Genomic DNA, 24,263 nt, shown 5'->3' on the forward strand with positions numbered 1-24,263 from the left:
GTTTATTATAGCTCCTTCTTGCTCATTGACTGTATCTATTAATGGACCTAGTTTCTCCACATTCCTAGAGACTTCACTGGATAGCATCCTATTGACAGCTACCCTGTGGTCTCTTTTTGTGCAGAAGGAGAAAATATTTTTTTTGTAAATATTTTTCCTGTAAGCAATTTCAGTTTTGTGGACAGAGAATTCAAATATTCCCAGATGTTTGTTATGACTCAGCTAAGAAGGAAACAATTTCATGTATTAAAGCAGAGGGTAGTATCTATTGGTGCTAGATTCTCTCAAATTTCCCTGCAAATGTCTGATTTCAGAAAAATAGTTTTGTTTTCTCTCATTCACTATATTCTGAAATCTTTCTGAATGATAAGAAGGCTGGTAGAGTGGATAAGGATGATATGTGAGGTATTAAGGAACTGTAATGTAAAATATATATAAAATTGCTTCCTTTCTTATGTATGTTGTTAGTTTCAATGCTTTTATCTAGTTTTCAGCAACCCCTATTAATGTAGGCTAGGGAGTGTGAAGTTGCAATATGTTTCTTGTTGATTTATTACTTTTCTTTTTTTTTGTATAATGAGTAACATCACATTCTGTTCCTGTATTGATCTTTATCGTGTAAGATTCAAATTTAATAAAAGATTAAATTATTATATAAAATTCACATAACTAAGGCCAATACTACAGATTTCAATACATTAATGTCCAAAAAAAGGACACAACTGGCATACCATTTTAAGCTGCAGATATGATCGTTAACACATTGAACTAAAAAAGCTTCCAAAGAGAAATCAGAATCTATTCCTAAACTTTTAACTTTAGCTGAAACAGCAATATTTATTTTATTTAGACATTTTATATACTGTTGTTCCAAGTAAAGATCACAACAGTTTACAATGACATTCATACCGGTAGGTATGAAATCAGCAGAGAATGATGAATTACATAGGAAGAATTCATAAACAGACCTTAACATCAAATCAACTGAATCCTCAAATACATATTAATTAAAGATCAGGACATGAGACATGAAATATAACAAATTTCACATATTAGCTATACAATATCTCATTAATTTGTTTATCATGTATCAATTAGTATCTCTTGTCATTCTTGCTCTCCACATTCTGATGTTTTAAGTTAGATTGTATGCATTTTTAAATAACCATGTCTTTAGTTCACTTTTAAATCTGTGTTATCATACGTAGCATTTCAGTTAAGAAATTCCAAAGTTTTGGGTCTACTATGGTAAACATACAATCTCTTACGTGTGTCAGGTGTGTGCTCTGTATTGTTGGAACAGTCAGTAGTCCTTTATTTTGGGATCTTAGTGTTCTCTGCGGTGTGTATGGTTGTAATGTCACACCTATCATACCAGAGTTACTAGAGTGAATGATTTTGAATATTAGCATTAATACTTTAAAGTACATTCAGGATTGCACTGGCAGGCAGTGTAGAGAAATTAGCAAGAGTGTAATGTGATCAAATTTCCTGGATCCTAGCAAGAGCCTTGCTGAGGCATTTTGTAATATTTGTAATGGTTTTAAGAGGCATGCGGGAAGACCGAGAAATAAGGAGTTACAAAAGTCCAGGTTTGAGAGTGCACTTAGAACCAGAAAAATCCTCCTCATTCTCTTCCTTTTGAACCTCTCTTTGTCCTGAGTTCCCACTATTTATATATTTATTTACATAAACTTATATTCCGCTACTTCCTCAACCACGGTTCAATGCGGATCACAATAAAAACATTCATAAAACATAAGACAAATCATATAAAACGATACATAAAACCATCAGCAGTTTAAAATTACAAATATGCTGGAAAAGCTGTAGCAGATTCTGAGGCTGCTCCTTGCCTCAAGCTAAATACTTGCTGGAGATATTTTAAAAATATCTTTTGAAGCAAACAGAAATACTGATCAAGTTCACACAGAAATGCTGTCAGCCATAATGAAGAAATTAGAATTGCTTAGCGACCCAGGAATGCTGCCTCAATAAAACACTTTTTTTTTTTTTTTTTTTGCTTTATTGCTCTCAGACCCTGAGCCAAAAACTTAAAGGGGCAGAGCACAGAAAAATGGTAATGGAAGAAAGAAGGAAGAGGAGAAGAGGGCGAGCAGAGGACGGGAGGGGAGGAAGGGGAAAAGAGTAGAAGAGATGCCAGCTCCCAAGAACCCCCAACCAGGAATCCTGGAAGCCCCCTGGCCTCAGGATTTGCTCAACTGAGGGAAGGAACTTAATGCTTTCCACTCAGAAGCTGTCCATCTTTTTTTTTTTTTTTTTAAATCCCTGCTCAACAGAGAGGGAAAGCTTGTCTTTCACCTCTGGAGCTCCCCTCTTTTCCTATTTAGACTACCAGGCTTCAGTCTGACAGCATAGGATGCTTGCCTATCATCTGCTGGAGACAGAGAATCCTGGCAGACTGAGGTCAGGAAGGATGCTTATAAGTGATAACATCAGCAAATCTGTTGGTCTCTATCACCATCTTCTGGTCAGTGGGCACACCCATACATCTGGACTGGACTGACTGGATGAAAAGGAATGAAGTTTAGAGGCCCAAAAGTAGTATATAAACTAATGGGCAGACTGTAGCTGTACAACTGTAATAGATCTCCAAGAAGGTTAGGATAACTTGTACAGAATGGCCATGGTTACCTTTCTTATCTACAAGCAGCATGGGCTGGCCAAATATTTTGGACAACAGCCTCACTAGTTTTGGTTGTTGTTTGGATTATTATACAACTTAGTGGTACGACATGAGAGGGGTCTGGCTGTTTGATTTAATATGGGTCTTTAAGAATCAAACAGGAAGTTGACAAGGCCTGGAGCAGCCTCCCAGCAGAGGTCAAGGCCAGCTCTGTAATTGTATTTAAATATGCTTGGGACAGATTATAGAGAAAACATGTAAAACATGGTTGTTTATCATCTTTTCCGCCTGTTTAATTTTTTTTTTCAAGTGTCCCTCCTGATGTTTAAAAAAAAAAAAAAAAAAAAAAAAAAGCCCTCTACCCCAAGTGCAATTATTGCCCCCATCCCCTCCACTCAATGTATTTTTTAAGTTACGCCCCCAGTTACAGTATCCTCAAATCATCCTTCACCCTTCCACAATTACTCACAAAGTTTTGGTGGATGGATGATGAGGCTTACCTCCTATGGCCTCAGCTCTAGCAACACTTAGCTTTGGATCTATCAAGGATGTTGCCAAACACAGCATGCCGAGGAGGAAAGTCTGCCATCATCCTTCCTGATCAGCATCTGGAACACTGGGGGTGGAAGGGCAGCAATGAGGGTTGAGGGATGCTGGCATTCAGGGAGAAAAGGCGAGAGTGAGGGAGGAATGGGGGCTATGTGGGACACTTTAAAAATGAATCAGATGAGCAAAGGGAGGAGATAAGAGGGAGAGGAATGGTTTGAAATATCTGGGGGGAGTGGTAGGGATTGGTGGCTCCAAGAGCAGGGAATGTTTTTTTAATCTACCTCCTAAATTTAGTTGTGCCATTTGCATGACCAGAATTAGGCACCTAACTTGGCCAATTAGTTCAGATTTTTTTTTTTTAAAGAGATAATTGGCCAACCGGCTAAAATCTTAAGCCTAGCCCAGAACGTCCTTAGAACTTCCCCTTTTTGACTGGCTAAAATTAGCCACATTGTGTATTTCTGCGGCTAAAATTAGCCATTCAGCAGTAGGGGGGGAGCGCAGAAGGGAGGAATTTTCAAAACTAAATTAACTAGTTAAACCTTTTAAAAATGGACCCCTATTTTACTATGCAATAGTGCATAAATCACTCATGTACATATTCCAAGATTTGAGTAGATCCCACTTTCGGTGGACAGAAGAATTTAGAGCACTTATACAGATATTTAGCCATTAAGAGCCAAAAAGGGAATAATAGCCCTCAAAATGATCATGAATAAAATATTAATACACCATAACAATATGAGGTCATTTGAAAGGGCTGATTCAAATCAAAAGTCTACCTTTTTGTAAGGACCCAAAAGGCCTATTTTGGATTTATCACTTAAGTTTCTTGATCATTTGTATTCACTTACCTGTTAATGCATTTTCATTTTGAATATGAAAATGAAGGGCAGTCATCAGCCTTTTCACTAGAAATGAGTGCCCAGGGAAATTATTTAAATAGCTAATCACGATTTTACATTGAAAACCCCCAAATATCGAAGAGAAATATTGTATGCACTTAGCCCTTCTAGACATCCCTTGTCTATTAAACAATTCAGGCAGATGCAACATTTAAAATAAAGAGAAATTACTACTTACCCGATAATTTCCTTTCCTCTTAGGAAGACAGGCCATCCACACCAATGGATTATGCACTGCTACCAGCAGATAGAGATGGAGTAAAATGATTCACTGATGTCACTGACATATAGCCCTGCCCAGACACCAGCTCGTTAGTATCTCTAGAAAAGCCAAACTGTGAACAAACTGATTATAAGTTGAACATGATTATTAACAGTCAACCACTCATGCTTCCAGCCAATTCGGAAACACTAAGATTAGCCAAAAAGTTAACATTCACTAAACTTAGGGTTGTTTATGTCACTTACTAGTCCTTCAAACAAATTAACAGAAATAACACTTCGTCATCTGCATATAAAGGATGAACTAAAACAAGGAGGCACCCAGGGTGGGTTGTGGATTGGCCTGCCTTTAGAGGAAAGGAAATTATCAAGTAAGTAGTCATCTCTCCTTCCTCTGCATTCAGGCAGGCCAATCCACAGCACTGGGATGCGCCAAAGCTACTCCCAAAAAGGGCAGGAGACCACCTGCGGTCCTATTAATACTGCACATGTGAAAGCCGCATTCTCCTGAGTCCTAACATCCAAGCGGTAATGCTCAGAAAAACTGTAAGGTGGACCATGTCGCTGCTTAGCAAATCTCGACAGGAGCCAACAACCAAAGCTCCGCCTACAAAACCACCTGAGTTCTAATGAAATGTGCCCTGATCTGTCTAGGTAATGGGACATCTGCATCCACATAGGTGGTCATGCTGACTTCCTGTACACAATGGGCTATAGTTGCCCGCAATGCCAGTGCATCTTGTTAACCTCCACCATTTTTTCAAGTTAATTTTATTAAACTGTATTAATCGCCTATCACAAAAAGGCCTAGGCGATATACAGTAAAAAACATGCATAATATAAAACATAGTGTACATTATCAACAGTAGACTTAACAGACAATAAATACCCTTAGTTTCATGGAAACTATAACATCCAATACCTTATTCAAGGTAATCTAGATAATGCTTAATACTGCATAACTCACAAATCATACCTATCACATAGGATATGGGGGTCATCTCACCTAATAGACTTTAGAATACAGTAAAGGCACGATGGAGTAGGAAATCGAAAGATGTTTAAATGTTTTCAAATTATCTAAGGAACACAGTTCAAATGGAATTAGATTCCACAGAGCTGGTGCAGCAATAGAAAATGAAGTCTCTCTAGTGAAAAACAAATGTGCTTGACGCACTGAAGGTATTTCCAAAAGATTCAAATGAGAGGATCTTAATCCTCATGTAGGTTTATAGATGCACAGCAATGCGTTCGACCAATATGAAGAATCTGAATTGAGAAGTTTAAAAATAATCATAGCGATTTTGAATTCAATTCGCTCAGTAATAGGTAACCAATTCATTTTACATAAAATTGGTGAAATGTGCTCAGAGCGTTTTGTATGAGATACAAGCCGGGCAGCAGCATTAAGTAATAATTGAATAGGTTGTAATGTGACCTTAGATAATCCTATATAGAGACTATTGCAATAGTCTATGTGAGGAAAACTTATGGAGCATAAACAGTCAGACTTCCTGAAAGAGCGCAAAATCTTCAAATACTGCACCAGATGCCACTTGACATCAAAGGCTTGGAAGAGATGATAATCCTGTTCATCTCTATCTTTGTCCAACAGGGGCAGGGAAATAGACTGATGCAAATGTAACTCAGAAACCACTTCCAGAAAAAAAGAAGGTACATTCCTAAATTGTACCACACCAGGCGTTATTTGTAGAAATGGCTCACGGCAAGAATGAGCTTGCAGATCGGAGACCTTTCATCCTGAACAGATTGCTAACGAGGGAAACTGCTTTCAAGATGAGCAGCTGCAAAGAGACCACATATAATGGCCGAAAATGCAAGACCAGATTAAGGTCCCAAAGAGGCAACAGTAATCACAAGGGAGGCTATAGATGTTTAACTTGGCGAACCACAAGTATGCCAGTCAAACTACATACACTTCCAATCAACTGACTGCCTACTGCCACTCCTCGGCATTCCATAGAAACAGAAATGACGGCAGAAAAAGATCAATCGGCCCATTTAATCTGCCCAGCAAGCTTCCACACTTATTTTCCCATACTTATCTGTTTCACCAACCACTAACAGTTAGTAACTGTTTGATTCAAATTTCCTGCCATCCCCTGTCATTGATGCAGAGAGTAATGTTGGAGTTGCATCAAAGGTGAGCATAAGGCTTATGGTTAAGGGTTGTAACCGCCGCATCAAGCAAGTTACCCCGATGCTTGTTTACCCAGATTGCACAGATCGATACCTTGTTGGATGAAATCTGAATGTAAATCCTGTTTTCCTCACTTCCCCCTACCGTTGAAGCAGATAGCTACGCTATATATGCTTTCAAAGTGATGTATCGGGCTTAATTGGTTTAGGGTAGTAACCGCCGTAATAAGCAAGCTACCCCCACGTTTATTTGTTCACCCAGATTGTGAAGTTCAGTCCTTTTTGGTTGTTATCTGAATGCAAATCCTCTTTTCCACATTTCCCTTTGCCGTTGAAGCAGAGAGCAATGTTGGGGTTGCATTAACCGTGCAAGTTTTTTTGAGTAAGGGTATTAATCACCAGGTAGTAGTTACCATTCCAGCAAGCCACCCCCATGGCTCTACTCTTCATTCCCATCCTCTAGCCTTTATGGATCCACAGTGTTTATCCCACCCCGCATTTGAAATCTTTCACAGTTTTAGTCTTCACCACTTCCTCCGGAAGGGCATTCCAGGCATCCACCACCCTCTCCGTGAAGAAATACTTCCTGACATTGGTTCTGAGTCTTCTTTCCCTGGAGCTTCAAATTGTGATTTTTTTCCATTGTAAAAGGTTTGTTGTTGACCATGAATCATTAAAACCTTTCAAGTATCTGAAAGTCTATCATATCGCCTCTGCTCCTCCTCTCCTCCAGGGTGTACATATTTAGTTTCTTTAATCTCGCCTCATAAGTCATTTTATGAAGGCCATCCACCTTTTTGAATGCCCTTCTCTGGACTGTCTCCATCCTGTCTCTGTCCCTTTGGAGATACGGTCTCCAGAACTGAACACAGTACTCCAGGTGGGGCCTCACCAAGGCCCTGTAAAAGGGGATCATCACTTCCTTTTCTTACTAGATATTCCTCTCTCTATGCAGCCCAGCATTCTTCTGGCTTTAGCTATCACTTTGTCACATAGTGTCTAATGATCTGGAGTCGGCGAAACAATCACCCCATGAAATGGGGATAGGATGAAATAGATGGGAATCCCTAGTGTGGCCCTCCGCCCGAAAAGGACAGAACACTGCCTTCTTGGCCTTCGGCAATCAAGGAATCTTGGATTCCCCCCAGCTATTCACCATTCTCTCCAACTCACTGTGAATAAAAGAGAACCCTTAAAGAGTAACCTTGTGAGACTGGACTTGGAACAAGTGTCTGCTGACCAATTTTGCTACCACAACTGGCCTCTAGCCGCTATTACAGAACTCAGCCCTCTAGTGGTCGCCCACACCAAGTCATAGCCCGCATCGACTAAAAATGTGGGCCCCAGTTCCATCTCTGGTCCGCCATTGGACCCCGCTCCTTGTGACTCTTGAGAAAGACACAAACCAGCTCAAGCCACCAGGCAGCAACAAGAAGCAATTGGCAAATTCATTGCCATAGCCCCAAAGGCCTGCTTAAGTACAGCCTCAACCCTCCTATCCTGGGCATTTGCCTCTCCTTCCACTGGAATGGTGGTTCGCTTGGTAACAACATATAGCAAGGAATCCACCTTCAGGAATTGCAACAGATCCCCTGCCTATGTATCCAAGAGGGAAAAGAAAACAGGATGCTTTGTGTAAAGTAACCAATATGGGAACTTTATTTTGTAAGCCCAAAGTGTCACCCCTGTCTACACCAAGCATCTTCAGGATCTGATCAACAGACTCGGCAGAGTAGAGTCCGATGTGGCTCCAAATCAGGTGGAATTTCTCCCACATCTAGAGGGCAGAAAACCAAGTCCCCATCGGAGTCATCCGATTTATCATAATCCACATCTCTCTTAACATCTCTCAAGCAGGAGCTCCAAGTACATGAACCACTCTTAGCAGGTTGCTTCGCCTCTGCCGGGTGCCCTTGCAGAAACTCTGCAGGTCCTGGAAAGAAATTAGACCCAGAAGGAGGATGGATCCATACCAGGAATAAAGGCTGAAACCTGGTCCTCTCCAACCCCTCTCTTGGAAATGTCTCTGCTATCAGGAATAAGGAAGGAGGGGGAACTGTCCACTGTGTTGCCTCCTGCCCTACTCCCCTCCGAAGTCATCATAGGCCGGGGGGACGTTCCAACATTGGCAAAATCTGCAAGGGCCAAATCGCCTTGAGTATCTAAACAGCACTAACACAGGCATAAAGAGAGCAATGGCTGGATTGCCTTTATATGGCAAGCCTCACAGATAGCACGGTGCTTAAGACTTTTTTTGTCCCCGGTGACATAGATTTCCTGCTCTCAGCTTTACGTGGCCTCCTGTGCACACACCAACGGTGCCCAGGTATAGCCGCGCAGAGGGCATACTCACACAAGTATCCCCGCACTCAAATACACACTGAAATCTAGGCCGCAGCCTTATATATACAAGTATCCACACACGTGTGCACCTTCAACAGGACACCGCTGCATGGCAAGAATGTGTGTACACGTCTACATACATGGGATAAAACCCTCTGCTGTGGCCTATCATATGGCTGACTAAATTGAGCCATAGAAGCAGGGCCTAGCCAAATGCTGCTCAATCCTCCAAGCCTGAGCCGTCTCCACTCTACACTAACTCCCCAGAGCAGCAAGAAGGAAAGGGGGAAGAGATGCAAAGGAATAAATGCCAAGGGAAGGAGGACCCAGTAAGGGAAAAAAAAAAAAAAAAAAAAAAAAAAAAGAGGGGAACTAGAACTTCTCTACTCTTTCTTTTTTTTTTTTTTTGTTAGAGTTCAGCCCTCCCTGGCTGAGAACATGATCAGGTCACTGGCTATAGGGGAAGAGGGCACAAACCTTCACCACCAAGCATTCCTTTGTCCTCTTTTGTGGCTATGGGGGGAGAGGGAACAAGCCTTCACTCGTCGTCCTCTTTTTTTAAAGTCTATGCCTGTCAGGCTTCCAGACTTAAAGCACTCAACTGAGGGAGGGACCAAAAGAGTGTCATCTCAGGAGCCCAAATGGTGCGTCTGAATCTATCTTCTCCTAAGTTTCTTTCTTTTTTTTTTTTAAACCACAAGCAATCCCCAGTAGGGAGATTCATGTCCACCATCTGCTGGAGATGGAGAATCTTGGCAAGCTGGTGTCGGGGCAGGGCTATATGTCAGTGAAGTCAGCAAGTCAGCTTTACTCTGTTCTCCAACTGCTGGTAGGAGTGTATAATCCACTGGTGTGGAGTGGTCTGCCTGAATGCAGAGGAAAAGCAGGAATTTTTTTATGGGAAAAAAAAACAAAGGGTAACAACGTTCTTTGACCCAATCAAACAGTTTGGAACCACACTGAGCCCTGAGAGAACACTACAACTCAGAATGAATTATAGCATATGATTTTCACAATTAATGCTGAGATCTTGGAAAGCTGCATCTTTCCTGACAGCTCAAAGTCAGAGACTGCAATAACGTGACTTGTCCTTTGACTGATGCTGGAGTGGATGGGCAGGGGAAGAAAGTAAGACAGAGAAGGGGCAGTGGAAAATGAAGTTTGCATCTTCCTAACCGTCTGAACTGCTTAGTCAACAGATACTTACTACACATTTCTAATTATTCTCTTGGCCAGTCATAATATAAATACAAACTTATGTCTCTTATTCTTTATACACCTGTTTACCCTTTCAAAAATAAAAGATGGACTGAAAACAGATCTCTAAAACATTATGAGCTATCCTTATAATGTTTTTTCAGCTTATTAGAGAGCACTCTCACATCACAGTATAGTACTAGCAGTATAAAGTGTGCAGTCTAAACTCCATACCAAGTGGCCTTCAGCACGGGCTTTGTTCAGCATTGCTTCCCGCTTTCTCTGCCAGAATTCCTCTACTTGTCTGGCCCTCTCAGCAGCTACTTGTCCTCTTTGCCTGAATAACACATTTGAGAAATTAAAAAGAAAAGTTCACTTGGATATCGGAGTGTGCGTATATGATCTGAACTCATTTTACCAGTAATGGAAACAATGCCTTGATAAACTGATAATGCTGGTCTTGCTTATGACCCAGTACATCCTAAGAGCTTTTCCATCTGTAGCATACATAGGCACTCTCATTAAAAGACACCAGCCCAAAGTCATGTCTGTATCCAACTGCCAGCTAAGAAGGGCTGAGCAAAAGAACGGCTCACTTAGGGGTAGATTTTAAAAGGTACCCGCGGGCGTCCAGGTGTGCACATTACCTGGCGCGCACACATGGACGCCAGATTTTATAACATGCGCACATGTTATAAAGTCGGGGGTCTGCGTGCGCAAGGGGGTGCACATTAGTGCAACTTGCATGCGCCAACGCCTGCGGCCTTCCCCCATTCCCTCCGATTTCAGAGCGGCCTGGGAGGGAACTTCCCAACACCCTAATCTAACCTTCCTACCCCTTCCCACCCCTTAGCCCTATCCTAAATCTCCCCCCTCCCCCGACCTTTATCTTACTTTTTGCGCCTGCCTCTGGGCAGGAACAGGTTGCGTGTGCTGGCAGCCTGCTGGCATGTGATCCCCCAGCACAGCGGCAAATGGCCGCTGTGCCGGGAGCCTCTGATCCCACCCGCTCCCTCCCCACCCCTTTTCCGAAGCCCCAGGGCTTATGCCTGTGGCTGGGCCTTTTAAAAATAGGCTTGGCGCACGTAGGTCTTTCAAAATCCGGGCCTTAATGAGCATATTCATGCATATAAAGAAAAGTGGTGTAACTGCAAAACACTGCACATAAAGCAGACCTGAACTACCAGCCAAATATACTGAAACTCTGGAATAATCTTTCAAAAGAAAAAAAACAACAACCAAAAGCACTGAAATGAAACCCACACTGTGAAGAAACATCTGTGTTTACAAATAAAATAAGAGAAAAAAAAAAAAAAAAAAAGAGGATGTCAAAGAAAATAAAGACTGAAAAATGTCCAGGTACAGGCCTGAACAGAGTCATGTCCTCCTGGCTCTCATCCTGCTCTCAGAGAATTTCTGCTTTCCTACCAGCAGGATGATCCCAGGATGCAGAGGGTACCAAAAGATCACTTTCAGGGAATCACAAATATTCAGACCATCTCAAACCTAGTTGGCTCTATACTAGTTAAACTCAGTGCAATTGCATTGACCTGTAGGGAACAAACCTCTCAAAAGCTTGTTACAGATGTATTAAGAGTTAGTCCTATACAAAAAGAGGGAGGTGCTGTTTGAAAATTACAGAAAAACACCAACATTTGGTATTTTATTTCATTTTGAAAAATAAAAAATAAACCCCAAAATTTTCATGTCATTTTGTTTCAAACGTTAATGCACATCAAAACCATTTAGCATATGTTAACACTGGAAATTGAAATAAAACAAAAATAAAAACACATGAAAGAAGTTTTTGCCATGCACAGCCCTAATAAAGGGTCACTTGTTTGTTGACCTTTATTTCTACATATCTAAGTGGACTAACATGGCAACCACAATACTTTACTCAGAGAAACAAAAATCATAGGAACATAGGAAATGCCATGTAGCTTCAGACCAAGGCCCATCAAAACTTCTCTGACAGTGACTAGTCTGGGCCGCAAGTACCCAGTAGATCCCTTGAAGCAGACCTATTTTCTATTACTCACTCACCGACCATGCATTGGAGAAATGTCTTGGCCAGTTAAAATAAAAAGGATAGCAGTCTCATTTCAGTTAGCATCACAGAAATGTTAGGAAAAGCATGAAAAAGTGACAGGGCAGCACTTCCATCACACCTGTACATAATCCAGGAACTGGGAGACAGACAGGCATCAAGCTTTGCAAGGATCCAATTTACCCAACAGATTGGTGGTATGGATTGAAGACATGGGCAGACTACATCGGCCATATGGTCTTTTTCTGCCATCACAGTTTTATGTATTTAAATACTTTTATTAGAGAATAAAATATGATAATATTAAATACTTTAAAATTCAGATACAAACTGCAGATTTTTCATGTAGCAAAGAATTACAATAAAGATTTTTCAAATTAATGGGATTGCCTTTTGCTTAAAAGAATTTCGGAAAAACTCATAATACTCCTTAACTAAACAGTTATACTGTAAATATCGGCATATAAATAATCAATCATACCCCACCTCCCTTTCTTAACCTCATCTACAAACAGAAATGTAGCTTCCAACCAGAATAAATCCCTCTGTCATTCTGTTTCAGCATCACCAACTGAACTCTGGCATTCTCATATGCATAAACCATTTTGCAGGCAGCAAAAAAGTAATTTAATTAGTTGAGTCAGTGAACTACTGCTTGCATTACCCTCTGTCACGAAGAGCAGCACTTACTGAAAGTTAGTACCCCAGATTTATTTTAAAATAACACGCATACAAAAATCTTTTACAGCTTATCATAGCTGCAGAGGTGCTAACTCAAGGATATTTAGTATTGGATTTGTGCTGGCTCCACTGAAAACTCACTGTTTATTACCATTTTAACAGAAATATCTAGTCTCAGATCCAATACTAAATAAGTCTGCCTGCAGCATATAACAAAACAGAGTCCGTCAAAGAGAAAATCTTAAAAATAGGCATAAGACAGGGGGAAGTGGAACGGGATGAGTGTCACTACAGACCAACCTGTTTGCATTGGCTTGTTTAGATATTTCCTCCAGCCTTTTTAATTCTTTTCCAATTGCATCTTTATCTGGGAGTGGGTGGTGACCCGGAGTCTCATTGGGAACTCCTGGACCTGCCCCAGGTGCAGCAACTCTGTAGATAAACATGCACAGCAGTTTGTTACATCCTCCCACAGCAAAAGCACAAGCACCACAACCTGGACCCTACCTTACCTGGGCGAAGGCTTTGGCACCTGCACTTCCGCTTTTAGTTTGGCTTCTCTCTCCTCAGCGGCTTTGATGTTCTCTTTCTGCTGCTGCAACTGGTCGAAAATAGCATGATAATGTTCATACATTCCTCGGGCAGGTGCACCTCCTCCACCTCCACCGTAAAAAGTATTCTGTGGCAAGAGAGAGAAGCTTGAAAATCCTTTATGGTGTATGAGTGGCCCCAGAATTATACATAACAAGCTGTCTGACGTTTATAATTTTGTCATATTCCATACCCTTTGTAATGGGTATTCATATCTCATGGCTGATAGGCGCTTGGAACCATAAAGCAGCTATGGGAAATAGTCAATTCAAAAGCAAGCACTATAAAAGCTGAAATGAATGAACTTGGGCGGAGTTCAGAAAACGGAAGGGACCAAGCTCCACCGAAACTAGCCATGCCGTGGGGCCTAAAATAAGCAGAAGAGAAAGCTAGATAACAGCAGTAAGCAGAAGACAATGACAAGCTGCTGAATTCCAAGCAGAAGACAGACAGAGGAGCAGAGACAATAACATGACTCACCCTAGATCACTCTGGATCTTCAGGAGAAATGAGGTAAAGACCTCAGCAAAAGAGATAACTTGGTACCAAGCAGGTCAGGGAAGTCTGCCTAGAACCCAACCCACTGTAACACCTCAAGGTGGTTACCAGAGGGAAGTACTGGTGGTGGGGTCAAGATCTTCACCACGTAAAATTTACCCATGAAGGCACAGGAAGAATGCTGAAGACCCTCTCACACCCTCTAGGCAGACTTCCCTGACCAACGCCCTAAAAAGATGGGACAGTGCCCTCTCATCCATCAACTGTCTACTCACCCAACTCAACCTAGCCCTAAATCCCAACAAAACTGAACTTATGATCATTTCACCTCAACCCATCAATCCCTTACCCACACCCTCAGCCAACTCTCCCCTCGCTCCACCAGTCCTCTCGCAAACTGTAAGAGACCTAGGTGTCACACTTGACCCTCAATTCAGCCTACAGAAATTTATCTCCTCCACCATCAAAGGCTGTTACTATAAATTACACACCCTCAAAAAACTTAAACCTATCCTGCACCTCAACGACTTTAGAACAGCCATACAAGCCCTCATTTTATCTAAAATAGACTACTCAAACGCTCTACTCCTAGGTCTCCTGAAGAATAGCCTTGCCCCCTGCAGCTGCTTCAAAATGCAGCTGCACAAATATTAACAGGCGCCCGCAGAAAAGAACACATCACACCTATTCTCAAACAACTTCATCGGCTCCCCATCACAGCCAGAATTCAATTTAAAACCCTCACCCTTATTCACAAAGCCATCCACAATCCAGACATGCTCTGGTTCTCAGACTGTTTACACATCCGTTCCTCTTCCAGACCTACCAGAACGCCCTACACCACAAACATTCACACACCTTCTCCCACACTCTTCCATCTAACAGCCACCAAACGTGTGCTATCCCTAGCTCGACCCTCCTTATGGAACTCTATGCCCAACCACCTACGACCTTCTCTAAGAAATTCAGACAGAACTTCAAGACCTGGCTGTTCACAAGAGCCTACGCATGAGCCCCTTCTTCTTATCACTCCTATTCTCCTTCACCTTTCTGCCCCCCCCCGCCCCTCCCATCGCCCTCCAGGTCTACAACCGAAAACCCCCCTTCTTAATTCACTCCCTATAGTATATTATTGTACATAATCTATACTTGTATTTAACTATGTTTTTGCGTTTACCTATTTGTACAGCATAACCTTGGTTTCCCTCATCCCCCTCCCCCCTCCCCCCGCTCCTTCCCCTCCTCTCCCCCCCCCCCTCCCCAGTTCTATTATCAGTTTCATTGTAAAGCCCTGTTGGCTACTTTTTGTTCCATGGAAACCGATGTGATGTTTTCTTAACGAATGTCGGTATACAAAAAAACTTTAAAAAAAATAAATAATCCTTGTTATGGAAACATTATGAAAAGTACAGCAGCATCCACGAGACAGATAGGTTTTCTGTAATATCTTTATTAGTGTGCATGGGACGTCATACGCTAACTCCCAAAATACATGGCATGCTGCATTTTTAGGCAAAAGAACACAGAGAGGGCGGAGTAAGCAGCACACACATATAGAGAAGATACACTGTAGTTAATGTGTGGCAAACATAGTTCACTGGTCAATACATATTGACGAAATACTTTTATTGTAGATACAGTCACAGAGGTACACACTGATGTATCGATCAATGAATTATGTTTGCATATAGTTTATAGATACAATAAAAGTATTTTGTCAATGTGTATTGACCAGTGGATGCTGCATTTTTATACAGTCTCTCTCATGTGCACAAACAGCTGGGCAGTGATCTAATTTAAGCTAGCAAGAGTGAGTTCATGCACATTCCTGACTTCTTCCCTTTTGCTGGTAGAGCTTAATCAATCTTAAGAGTATCTTGTGGTAGGTCAGGATCTGTGTTCCTTTAAGCATAAGTCAGGAGAGAGAAATACTTTCCTGCAACTTATCTCTTACCAGGCACCTTCCTCTACCTCTTGGGTCCCACATTCTACTAATTCCACAATATATTTTACCTCAATGATCTTTATTAAAATATTAGACCATTTTAACCATTTCAGTTCCTCCTTGAGGCCCAGAATAGCAAGAGATGATCCAAGAAGTATGGGGCCTCTAATATATGGTTACTCATTGTACATAATCTACTAAATTCCTCATCTAAGGAAGTTTTCTGAGGACCTGAAAGAGTAGCTGAGAACATTATTTTACAAATACTTCATTTACATTGAACTGATACACACAAAACGAGAAGAATACAATCACAGTAGTAAGCATTAATATAGTCTGTCCCCAAGTTTCCAAAATTCCCCCATACCTAATAAATCCCAGGAAGGGCTTTCAGTATTAGTAAAATGGACAAAACATGATAATAAAGTATCTATAGCCTGCATGTGATTTCTAATACTACCATTATTATCAATATACAAACAACAGGAAGAGTTAATAAATTGACATACCCCTCCCTTGTCAGCAAGCAACATATCTAAAGCCATACGATTAACTAAAACTACCTCTAAGTGATCTGATTTCCTGTTGTACTAGCCCTACAATTTTCATTGTCTCATTCATAATAATGGCTTCCACAGTGGCAGAAAGATTCTTTAAAGTATTCTCAATTTCAAAAACTTCTAAACCAGGAAAAACAGTCCACAAAACCCAATGAAAAGGGTCATATTTCAAACAAATATCAATTAGAACCCTTCGTTTTCTTCCAGAGGTAAAACCAGTTCTGATGTTTATTCAGAGAAAAAGAAACAATATATCCAAAGGATATATATTGTGCAAGAGTATTAAAGGAAATAGTCTTCCCTGCCCCCCATAGTGCGAAAAACCAAACTCCAGAAGTGTTGTAAATACTCTGTTATTCTTCCTTATCACAAGGGTGGCAAAATAAATTTTGAAATGTTTCCTCCGCTAGCAACAGGAAGTACCAACACTGAGCAGCCTTGCTTAAATGTAAGCCTTGGCAAGCAGGAACATAGAGGAAGGAGTATATTCATCATGGGGGTGGGCTGTATAATTTCCAGTATATCTGAGGTTGTGCCTATAACCTGTGGAACATGTTCCTTGGATATGATTTCTAGCCTCCAAAGGACAAAACTGACTAACACAATGAACTGAGCTGTTAACCCCAGTATAATCACAGTGGGATAAAGTCTGGTTGAAGCACAAGGATAGGTTGGGCAGTTGGTAGAGTGGTCCCCGTAGTTTGAGGGATGTGCTCCAGGGACAACCACCATTTTATTGCCCACTCGAGACAAATAGTCATATTTAGCTCATGCTTGAAGCATTCATGAGAAAAGTTCCAAAGTATAGACAAAGTACTTCACGGTACAAAAAGACCCATTCTTAGTCAGTCAGTATCAGTACAGTTTGCCCAGAGGGTGGCATTGGGAGATTGAAAACACCAACCTGTCTGTACGGTGTGCAGGGCAAAGCGTAAGGGTTTGAATGGGTGAGGGAACAGTAGGAGCAAGATAGGTGCTTTGGTTGAGAATGAAGGACTCATTGAAAGGAACTGGAGCAAATCCAGAGCCATCACACTTCAAATGGTTACATAGCCAGCAATTGGAAAGATTCAGTGACTCCTGTAATGTCTTAGTGTAAGCCAGGTAAGTCTGGACACGAGGACACAGAAATAGCCATACTACCATGGAGTGCAGGCAGATACCACCCCGTTCTTGAGGGCCACCCAACCAGGCTTTTTCAGGATAGCCACCATGAATACACAAAATATATTTGTATACAATGAAGGCAATGTATGCAAATATATATCATATTCACTGTGGTTGGACTGAAAACCACTGGCTGATTAGACCTAGAAAACTGGGTTGAGAACCACTACCTTAAAGTGTGAATGTCTTATGTATGTACCTCATATCAACTCAAATTTAGAACATTTCTTTCCACCAAACATGCATGCCAGTACATTAGAGAATCTAGCATCTAGGGAAGAAAAGGAAAAGGGGTACAAGTAAGTAAAAAAGTGAGTAGAGTTGTATGTAGGGCTGTGAATGAGAGACAGCGCGCTGGCCAGATTTGTGCTGGTGAAAAAAGCCTCGAGCAGTGAGACCAGGCACTTCAAGTAAGGAGTAAGGAGAGTAAGGGGAAGGGAGGGGCCAGAGAGTGAAGTGAAGAGAGGAGGTGGTGAGAGAGGGGAGAAGAAAAGGGGGAGAGGTGTGAATGAGATGAGGGGAGTGAGTGAGTGACATGAAAGGAGGGAAAAGGAGAGAGAGAGGGGGGAAGGGAGTGAAAGAGATGTGAGTGAAGTGATAGGAGGGGAAAGTATGCCCCCATACATAAACTTCACGGAGAAGATTAAGGGGAAATCAGGGAGCAGGGTTCCCAACTTCCTAGAAATATTACTGCCACATTAACTGCCACATCAGTAGGGTGGTGTAGTTGCCTAGTGCGTAGAGCAGAAAGCTGCGAATTAGATTTCAAATCCCACTGATGCTCTTTAAGACTTCAGATGCATCACTTCATCCTTTATTGCTTCAAATCAGGCTGTAAGCCCTTTGGGGCATAGGGAAATACTCACAAGTACCTGAATGTAGTCTGCTTTGAAATGTCATGAAAGGCAGAAAAAAAAAAAATTATAACTTGTCCCCTCCTTTTCCTAGCACTTCAAATCATCCAAAGGCCCAGACATGCTGTCATCCCCAACCTCAAACTTCAACCCTCTTGGGATTTCAAATGCCCTATATAGCTCTTCCCTTGAAAGGTTTGGTGTTTATGTAGAGAAGTCTTTCATAAGTCAGGTCCTTTATTTCAATTTGATGATTTCTGATAAGACTATTACAATTTATCAAAATCAAGATAACATTGGGCCTACTGATGCCATCTTGTTTTTTTCTCTTTAAAGCAAGTGTTCTGCCTGATTGGTTTAGCATTAAACACAGGGCTAGTCTGCCACAATTCTGCAGTCATAACTGTATCCAGTCAAGTCCCAATCCCACCTTCTATTGCTGCTCTGTCCCTTCCCTTACAATCATTCTTGGTGCTTCCTCTGCTCTTCCCTGCTTGTTCAATAAATTCTCTCACCAGTCACTGCTAATCAGCCTTCACCATTGCCAGACCATGTAGCTCTATGAAGTAACTAACAGCAGCATGACAGAGTACTTAAGTACTTCTCCATATTGGAAGTATTGAGAGGATTGATAAGTGATAGCTACCACTTATAAGGTGAAAAGCGGTGCATGGGAAAAAAGAGTGAAGAGAAAGGAGAAAACATATTGTAGGAAATAAAGAGGCATCTTGTTTAAAAGGAGATGAGATGAGAGCTGTGACCAAAAAAACTCTGTGGAACCGGTGATGACCACCATATCAGTAGAAGGCCTCGGTGCCCCACCGGGCACAGGTACAAGCCCGGGAACCGATGCCAGCTGGGTCAGTTAGGCACCTGTTTTTCCATGACTTCAGGACAGTCCTCCAAGCCATGCTCTTTGCCAAGATTGACTACTGCAACTCACTCCTTCTGGGGCTTCCACTCTCCTCTATAAAACCCTTACAGATGCTCCAGAATGCAGCAGCTAGAGTCTTGTCTAATACAAACCGCAGAGATCACATCTCCCCCATCTTAAAGAACTTACATTGGCTACCAATTAACTATAGAATCTTACACAAATCCCTCACCATAATTCACAAAACGATCCACAAACAATACCCGTTGGATCTCCAGTTCCCCCTCAAACTCCACTCCTCTCCCAGACCCATCAGAGAATCATACAAAGGATCTCTTCAAGTGCCTCCTAACAAAACTTCACGCCTCACCGCAACCAAAGAACGAGCATTCTCGATAGCAGGACCCACTATCTGGAACAATTTACCACCGGACCTCAGGCAGGAACCCTGTCTGCAAACATTTCGAAAAAAACTTAAAACCTGGCTATTTAGCCAAGCTTTCCCTTAATCTTTTCACTTTAGATACTCTACATCTCAAGCCTTCCTTACAACTTACATAACCATTGTGATTAAAGGGTTTTGCTATCTCTCTGTCCTTCTTTCTTCAATTCCCAAGTTTGATCTCCTTGTTATATGTAACTTTTTACCTCCTCTGATTATTTTATTGTTAATCGGTTGATAAGAATGTTTTCCCCTTCGTTCCATGTAAACCAATTTGATATGACACCAGTCATGAAGGTTGGTATATAAAAGAATTAAATAAATAAATAAATAAATAATATTGAGCTTCTCCAGAAGCAATATGAAAACAGGCATTACAAGCTCCAGTTCAATTGGTGCCACAGGACCGCTGCCCTGCAGTGCCCACTCCACCGCCAGCTAGACTTGATGCTCCAGTTCCTCCTTGAACGTTGCTGATGCCAACACCGACTGAGAGGAAGGAGGAATGGCCAGATCTTCCTCGGACCCTCAAGAGGGATTGGCAACTGGCATCAGGACTGGTGGAGACTGTCCTGGACCCCGGGCATCAATGGAGGACTGGCGCTCCTTGCCACGGGGTCACTTTGGGGGCACCATGGCAAAAACTAGTGCATCCCTGTGCCCAACTCTGTGCATTGTCAGGAACCGGTGCTGATGCTTCTTGGTCTTCCCATGATGCTCAGCTCAGTCTTTCCCCAGTGCCAAGGTCAAAGATGATGAACATGGCATCCTTCATCCAGAGGAGACAGACAGTGGTCAGTCTCCGGTGCCCCTATCCACCAGCGACTTCTACAGAACTGACAGTTCCGCTATCTATGGCAAGGTGTCCATCGGTGCGGCTCCAAGATTCTTAGATGCCGATGCTGTTGGGTTGGACTTCTTCAACCCAAAGAGGTGCTCCATCTTGTCAAGGTGAAGCTGACGTCCCTTCGGGGTCATCTGGTCACAAAAGCAGCAACCCCGGACATCTTGTGATGCCCCCAAGCAGAGGATGCAGATTTGATGTGGATTGATGATCGATATGGTCCGTTGGCACTGGGGGCATCAGCAAAAACCGGATGTGGCCATTACAGAGTGAAACAAAGGGCCAAAGAATGGAACAGTGGCAGCAGGCATAGATGACTAGTGGGCACAGAGGCAATGCCACCATGGGGGAATTGACCGCGAAAGTAAACTTACCCAAAGAACACTACGGGAAGGCACCAAGAGGGACCCGGAAACGGAACAGAGAGAAAAAAATCATGAAAACGCGAAAAAAAATTTTCCACTAGGCCAAAAGGCCAAACCTTTTAAGAGCTCAATCAACCACAAGATTCACAGCTCAGGGAAAACAAAGCATCCTTTCTTGCCATAGCACATAAAACAGTTTTACTGTGCCATTCCTCTTCTCTTGGTCTTTACCTCTATTTGTTTCATGTTCTGAGCCCCTCACTCCAGATGGCATACCTAAGTGGCTGTAGGAATCCTTATTAGACAGAGGGACACCACCTCCAAGGTACAACCTCAGCATTACTTCTGGTTGGCAGGAGCTGCTACTACAGCAGTAGCTGTCCTCTTCCCCTGGGCCGAAGTGCTGTACCCAGGCCAGACCAGCCCTAAACAGGAGATCAGAATCTACATCCAAACCACACCACAGCACTGGTCAGAATTCTACCACATCTCATTTTTTTGGTTATTTTAAAGTACATTTTACCTACTGCAGGAGAACAGTTTTATACTCTTAGGCATCATACTCCGTGCTTTAAATAGGTGCTCTATTCCAATCCCTGGTTCCATCCATTTCTAAACTTCCTTATTCCTCCCCCCCCCCCCCCCAAGTGAGCCCAAAGGAGTTTATATCAATTATAATAAACCAAAACAACAAAAACAGGTCTAGCTTTCAGGATATTTAGGAACATTCATGAGACAGATTTAAATACATTTGGTCTATGAAACAAATTATGTAATAACCGATTTGAATTTATAGTTTTGAAGTAGAAGATCTAGCAAGAAATTTCTGGACTGTTTTCAAACAGACAAATTGGGAGGGGACGCGAGAAGAACATTATTATTGTCCATGCAAAAGTGTAAAAAGAGTATCAAGGAAGTAAAATGCCTTCAGAAAGTTAGAGTGAGAGACTAAGATTCAAATTCATAACTTAGCTGTTTCAACTAACCACTGGTCCACGTTGCAGATATTAGTCCCACATGCCCAACAAATAGATGCTAAGACTGAGGTAGGGAGAATGAAGAAAAAGAGTTAAGTGGTTCCAAAAATCAGAACTGTGGCCTACCTTTAGGTCACCACTTCCACTTGAACCAATCACATTTCTCCATCCTTGTTCTCTGGCTCTATTGATACGATCCATCTGAGAAATAAAAACGTACACATTTCAAATTGCCAGATGTTGGTTAGAACTACTCAAAGAAGCATTCTTCCCTCCAGTGAGGCCACATTGACAAGGAGTAATAAAGAGCAATGAAATAGGTGTGCTTACATGTGTTTTGTTTTTTTAAATTTAAAAACAAAAAATGCAGTGCAGAAAAATGATTACCATGAAGGTTCATGCAGTTCAAAGGATACTCAGTGACAAAGGTGGTGCCACAGTTTGCTCATGTATATGGTCAAACACAGTCAAGGAAAATAGAAATTTAGTATTATCTGAATTTCCTTTCCTTGAATCCTGCTCCACCAGGAGGTGGAGACAGACCAAAACTGTGAGGGTATCCTATATCTCCCCCTACTAGCCCCTTGCCCTGGTGGAAAAACGGCGTTGCCCCCTAAATCTAGTGTGAGAGGGTAAGAAGGACTTAGACTGTTTCGGGCGATCCTTCGGAAACTTATGAACCTTATTTTCTCCCAGGGATTTGATAAGTTGTTCTAGGTCCTCACCAAAAAGCAACTGGCCCTTGAAGGGAAGAGTTCCCAACTGAGCTTTGGAAGAGGCATCTGCAGACCAATTTCTCAGCCAGAGGCGGCACCTGGCCGAGACCGTGAAGACCATTGCCTTGGCTTGCACTCGCAGAAGATCATACAGGGCGTCCGCCCCATAAGCAATCGCTCCCTCCAAGCGATCCGCCTGCTCCACCTCTGCAGCGGGAGGTCTTGGGTGCTGAGTAATTGTTGAACCCACCTAAGGCTTGCCCGCTGCATAAGACTGCCACAGATTGTCGCCCGAACTCCCAAGGACAGGGCGTTTGAGGTAAAATTCCAACTTGCGGTCCTGGACATCCTTTAGAGCCGTAGCCCCAATGGCGGTTTGGTAACTACCGTGACAGAGGAATCTACCTTGGCATCTTAAGTAGATTCAAGCAGTCCTCAGGAAGGGGGGTAGAGTTTGTCCATAGCCCTCCCCACTCGGAGTCCCGCCTCAGGGGACTCCCATTCCCTAAGGAGCATCAGCTTATGCATAGGATGAAAAGAAAAAGTACATGGAAGAGCCCTAAGTCCCGCCAGGACCGGGTCCATGTTGGCAGGCATTGCGGCCATAACCGTATCCGCCGGGGGCAACTCAATTCCCAGGTCTTGCAAAATGAAGGGAATGAGCGGTTCTAGTTCCTCCTTTTGAAATAAGCATAGCACCTGAGGATCGCCCCCCTCGAGGGGGGGGGGGGTTTAGGAAGCAGCGGGTCAACATCTGGATCTGGAATTGGGACCGGAGGCGGCTGTGGCGGATCCGGAGGCAGCGGGACCCCTGGGACCACCCTAACCGAGCCCTGGCCCTCCGGTGCCTTCGGAGGTTGCGGAGGAGAAATTCGCGGGTTGTTTGGTGGGGGGGGGGGGGGGGGGGTACAGGGATGAATCTTCCTCCTGCTGTGGCTAAATAGGATTTGTGCATAAGAAGCACAAACTCCATGGAGAAACAAGACTTAGACTTCCCGGGGGGGAGGTCAGGCACCCCCTCCGGGTCATGAGGAGGGCTCAAATCCGGAGAAGAAACTAAAATATCTGGTTCACCTTCCTCCTGCACATCAGATTCTGCATTTGAGCCTGCTTCCAAGATGGCCACCGTTCCCGTGGTTTTCCGGGACGGGAACAGCCTGGCCATGCAGCGGGGAACTCGCCCCTGGGTCGCTGCGGGTGAGGGGACCGATGAGGGACCCTCCCCACCCGGTAGGCACACTGAACAGAAGCCTCCGCGGAAAAAACGTGTGGCAGACTCTCCACATGCTTTACAGGCGCTGGAACGGGGCATCAGCGCTGAAGCAAAAAAAAAATCGCTAAAAAAGTAAAAACTGCTGAGCTGTGCAGGGCTGAAGTCTGTCAGCGGAGACAGCGCTTGAACTCTGCACGCTGCAGGAACTGTCCACATTTCTTAAAAAGTAACAAATACAGCCCTGCTTATACCCCTTTTTTTTTTTTTTTTTTTTAACTGCTCAGCTAAGCCAAGGGAAAAACACTCCCTGAGAGGATACTGTTTTACAGTGGACAGCTAGATAATGGGGGAGGGACTGGACCACCAGTATCACCCCAGATGGTCACCGGGAAAAAAGGGGCCTAGGATGGGCAAGCCCTCCCCCCCCTAGGCTTCCAGCAGAGCGAAGAGACCGAACTGTCTC

At 42.9% G+C, this 24,263-nt stretch overlaps 1 protein-coding gene across 1 annotated transcript in view; it reads right to left on the minus strand.

The window, feature by feature from the left end:
- NEK1 (NIMA related kinase 1) overlaps window positions 1-24,263 on the minus strand; it is a 328,757-nt gene that overhangs the window by 198,384 nt on the left and 106,110 nt on the right. Inside the window, 4 exon segments of the mRNA XM_029573804.1 lie at window positions 10,258-10,360; window positions 13,055-13,186; window positions 13,267-13,433; window positions 21,998-22,072. Of these exon segments, the coding sequence (XP_029429664.1) occupies window positions 10,258-10,360; window positions 13,055-13,186; window positions 13,267-13,433; window positions 21,998-22,072 (477 nt within the window).

Source organism: Rhinatrema bivittatum, chromosome 1 (genome assembly GCF_901001135.1).
Source record: "Rhinatrema bivittatum chromosome 1, aRhiBiv1.1, whole genome shotgun sequence".
Taxonomy (NCBI): Eukaryota; Metazoa; Chordata; class Amphibia; order Gymnophiona; family Rhinatrematidae; genus Rhinatrema; species Rhinatrema bivittatum.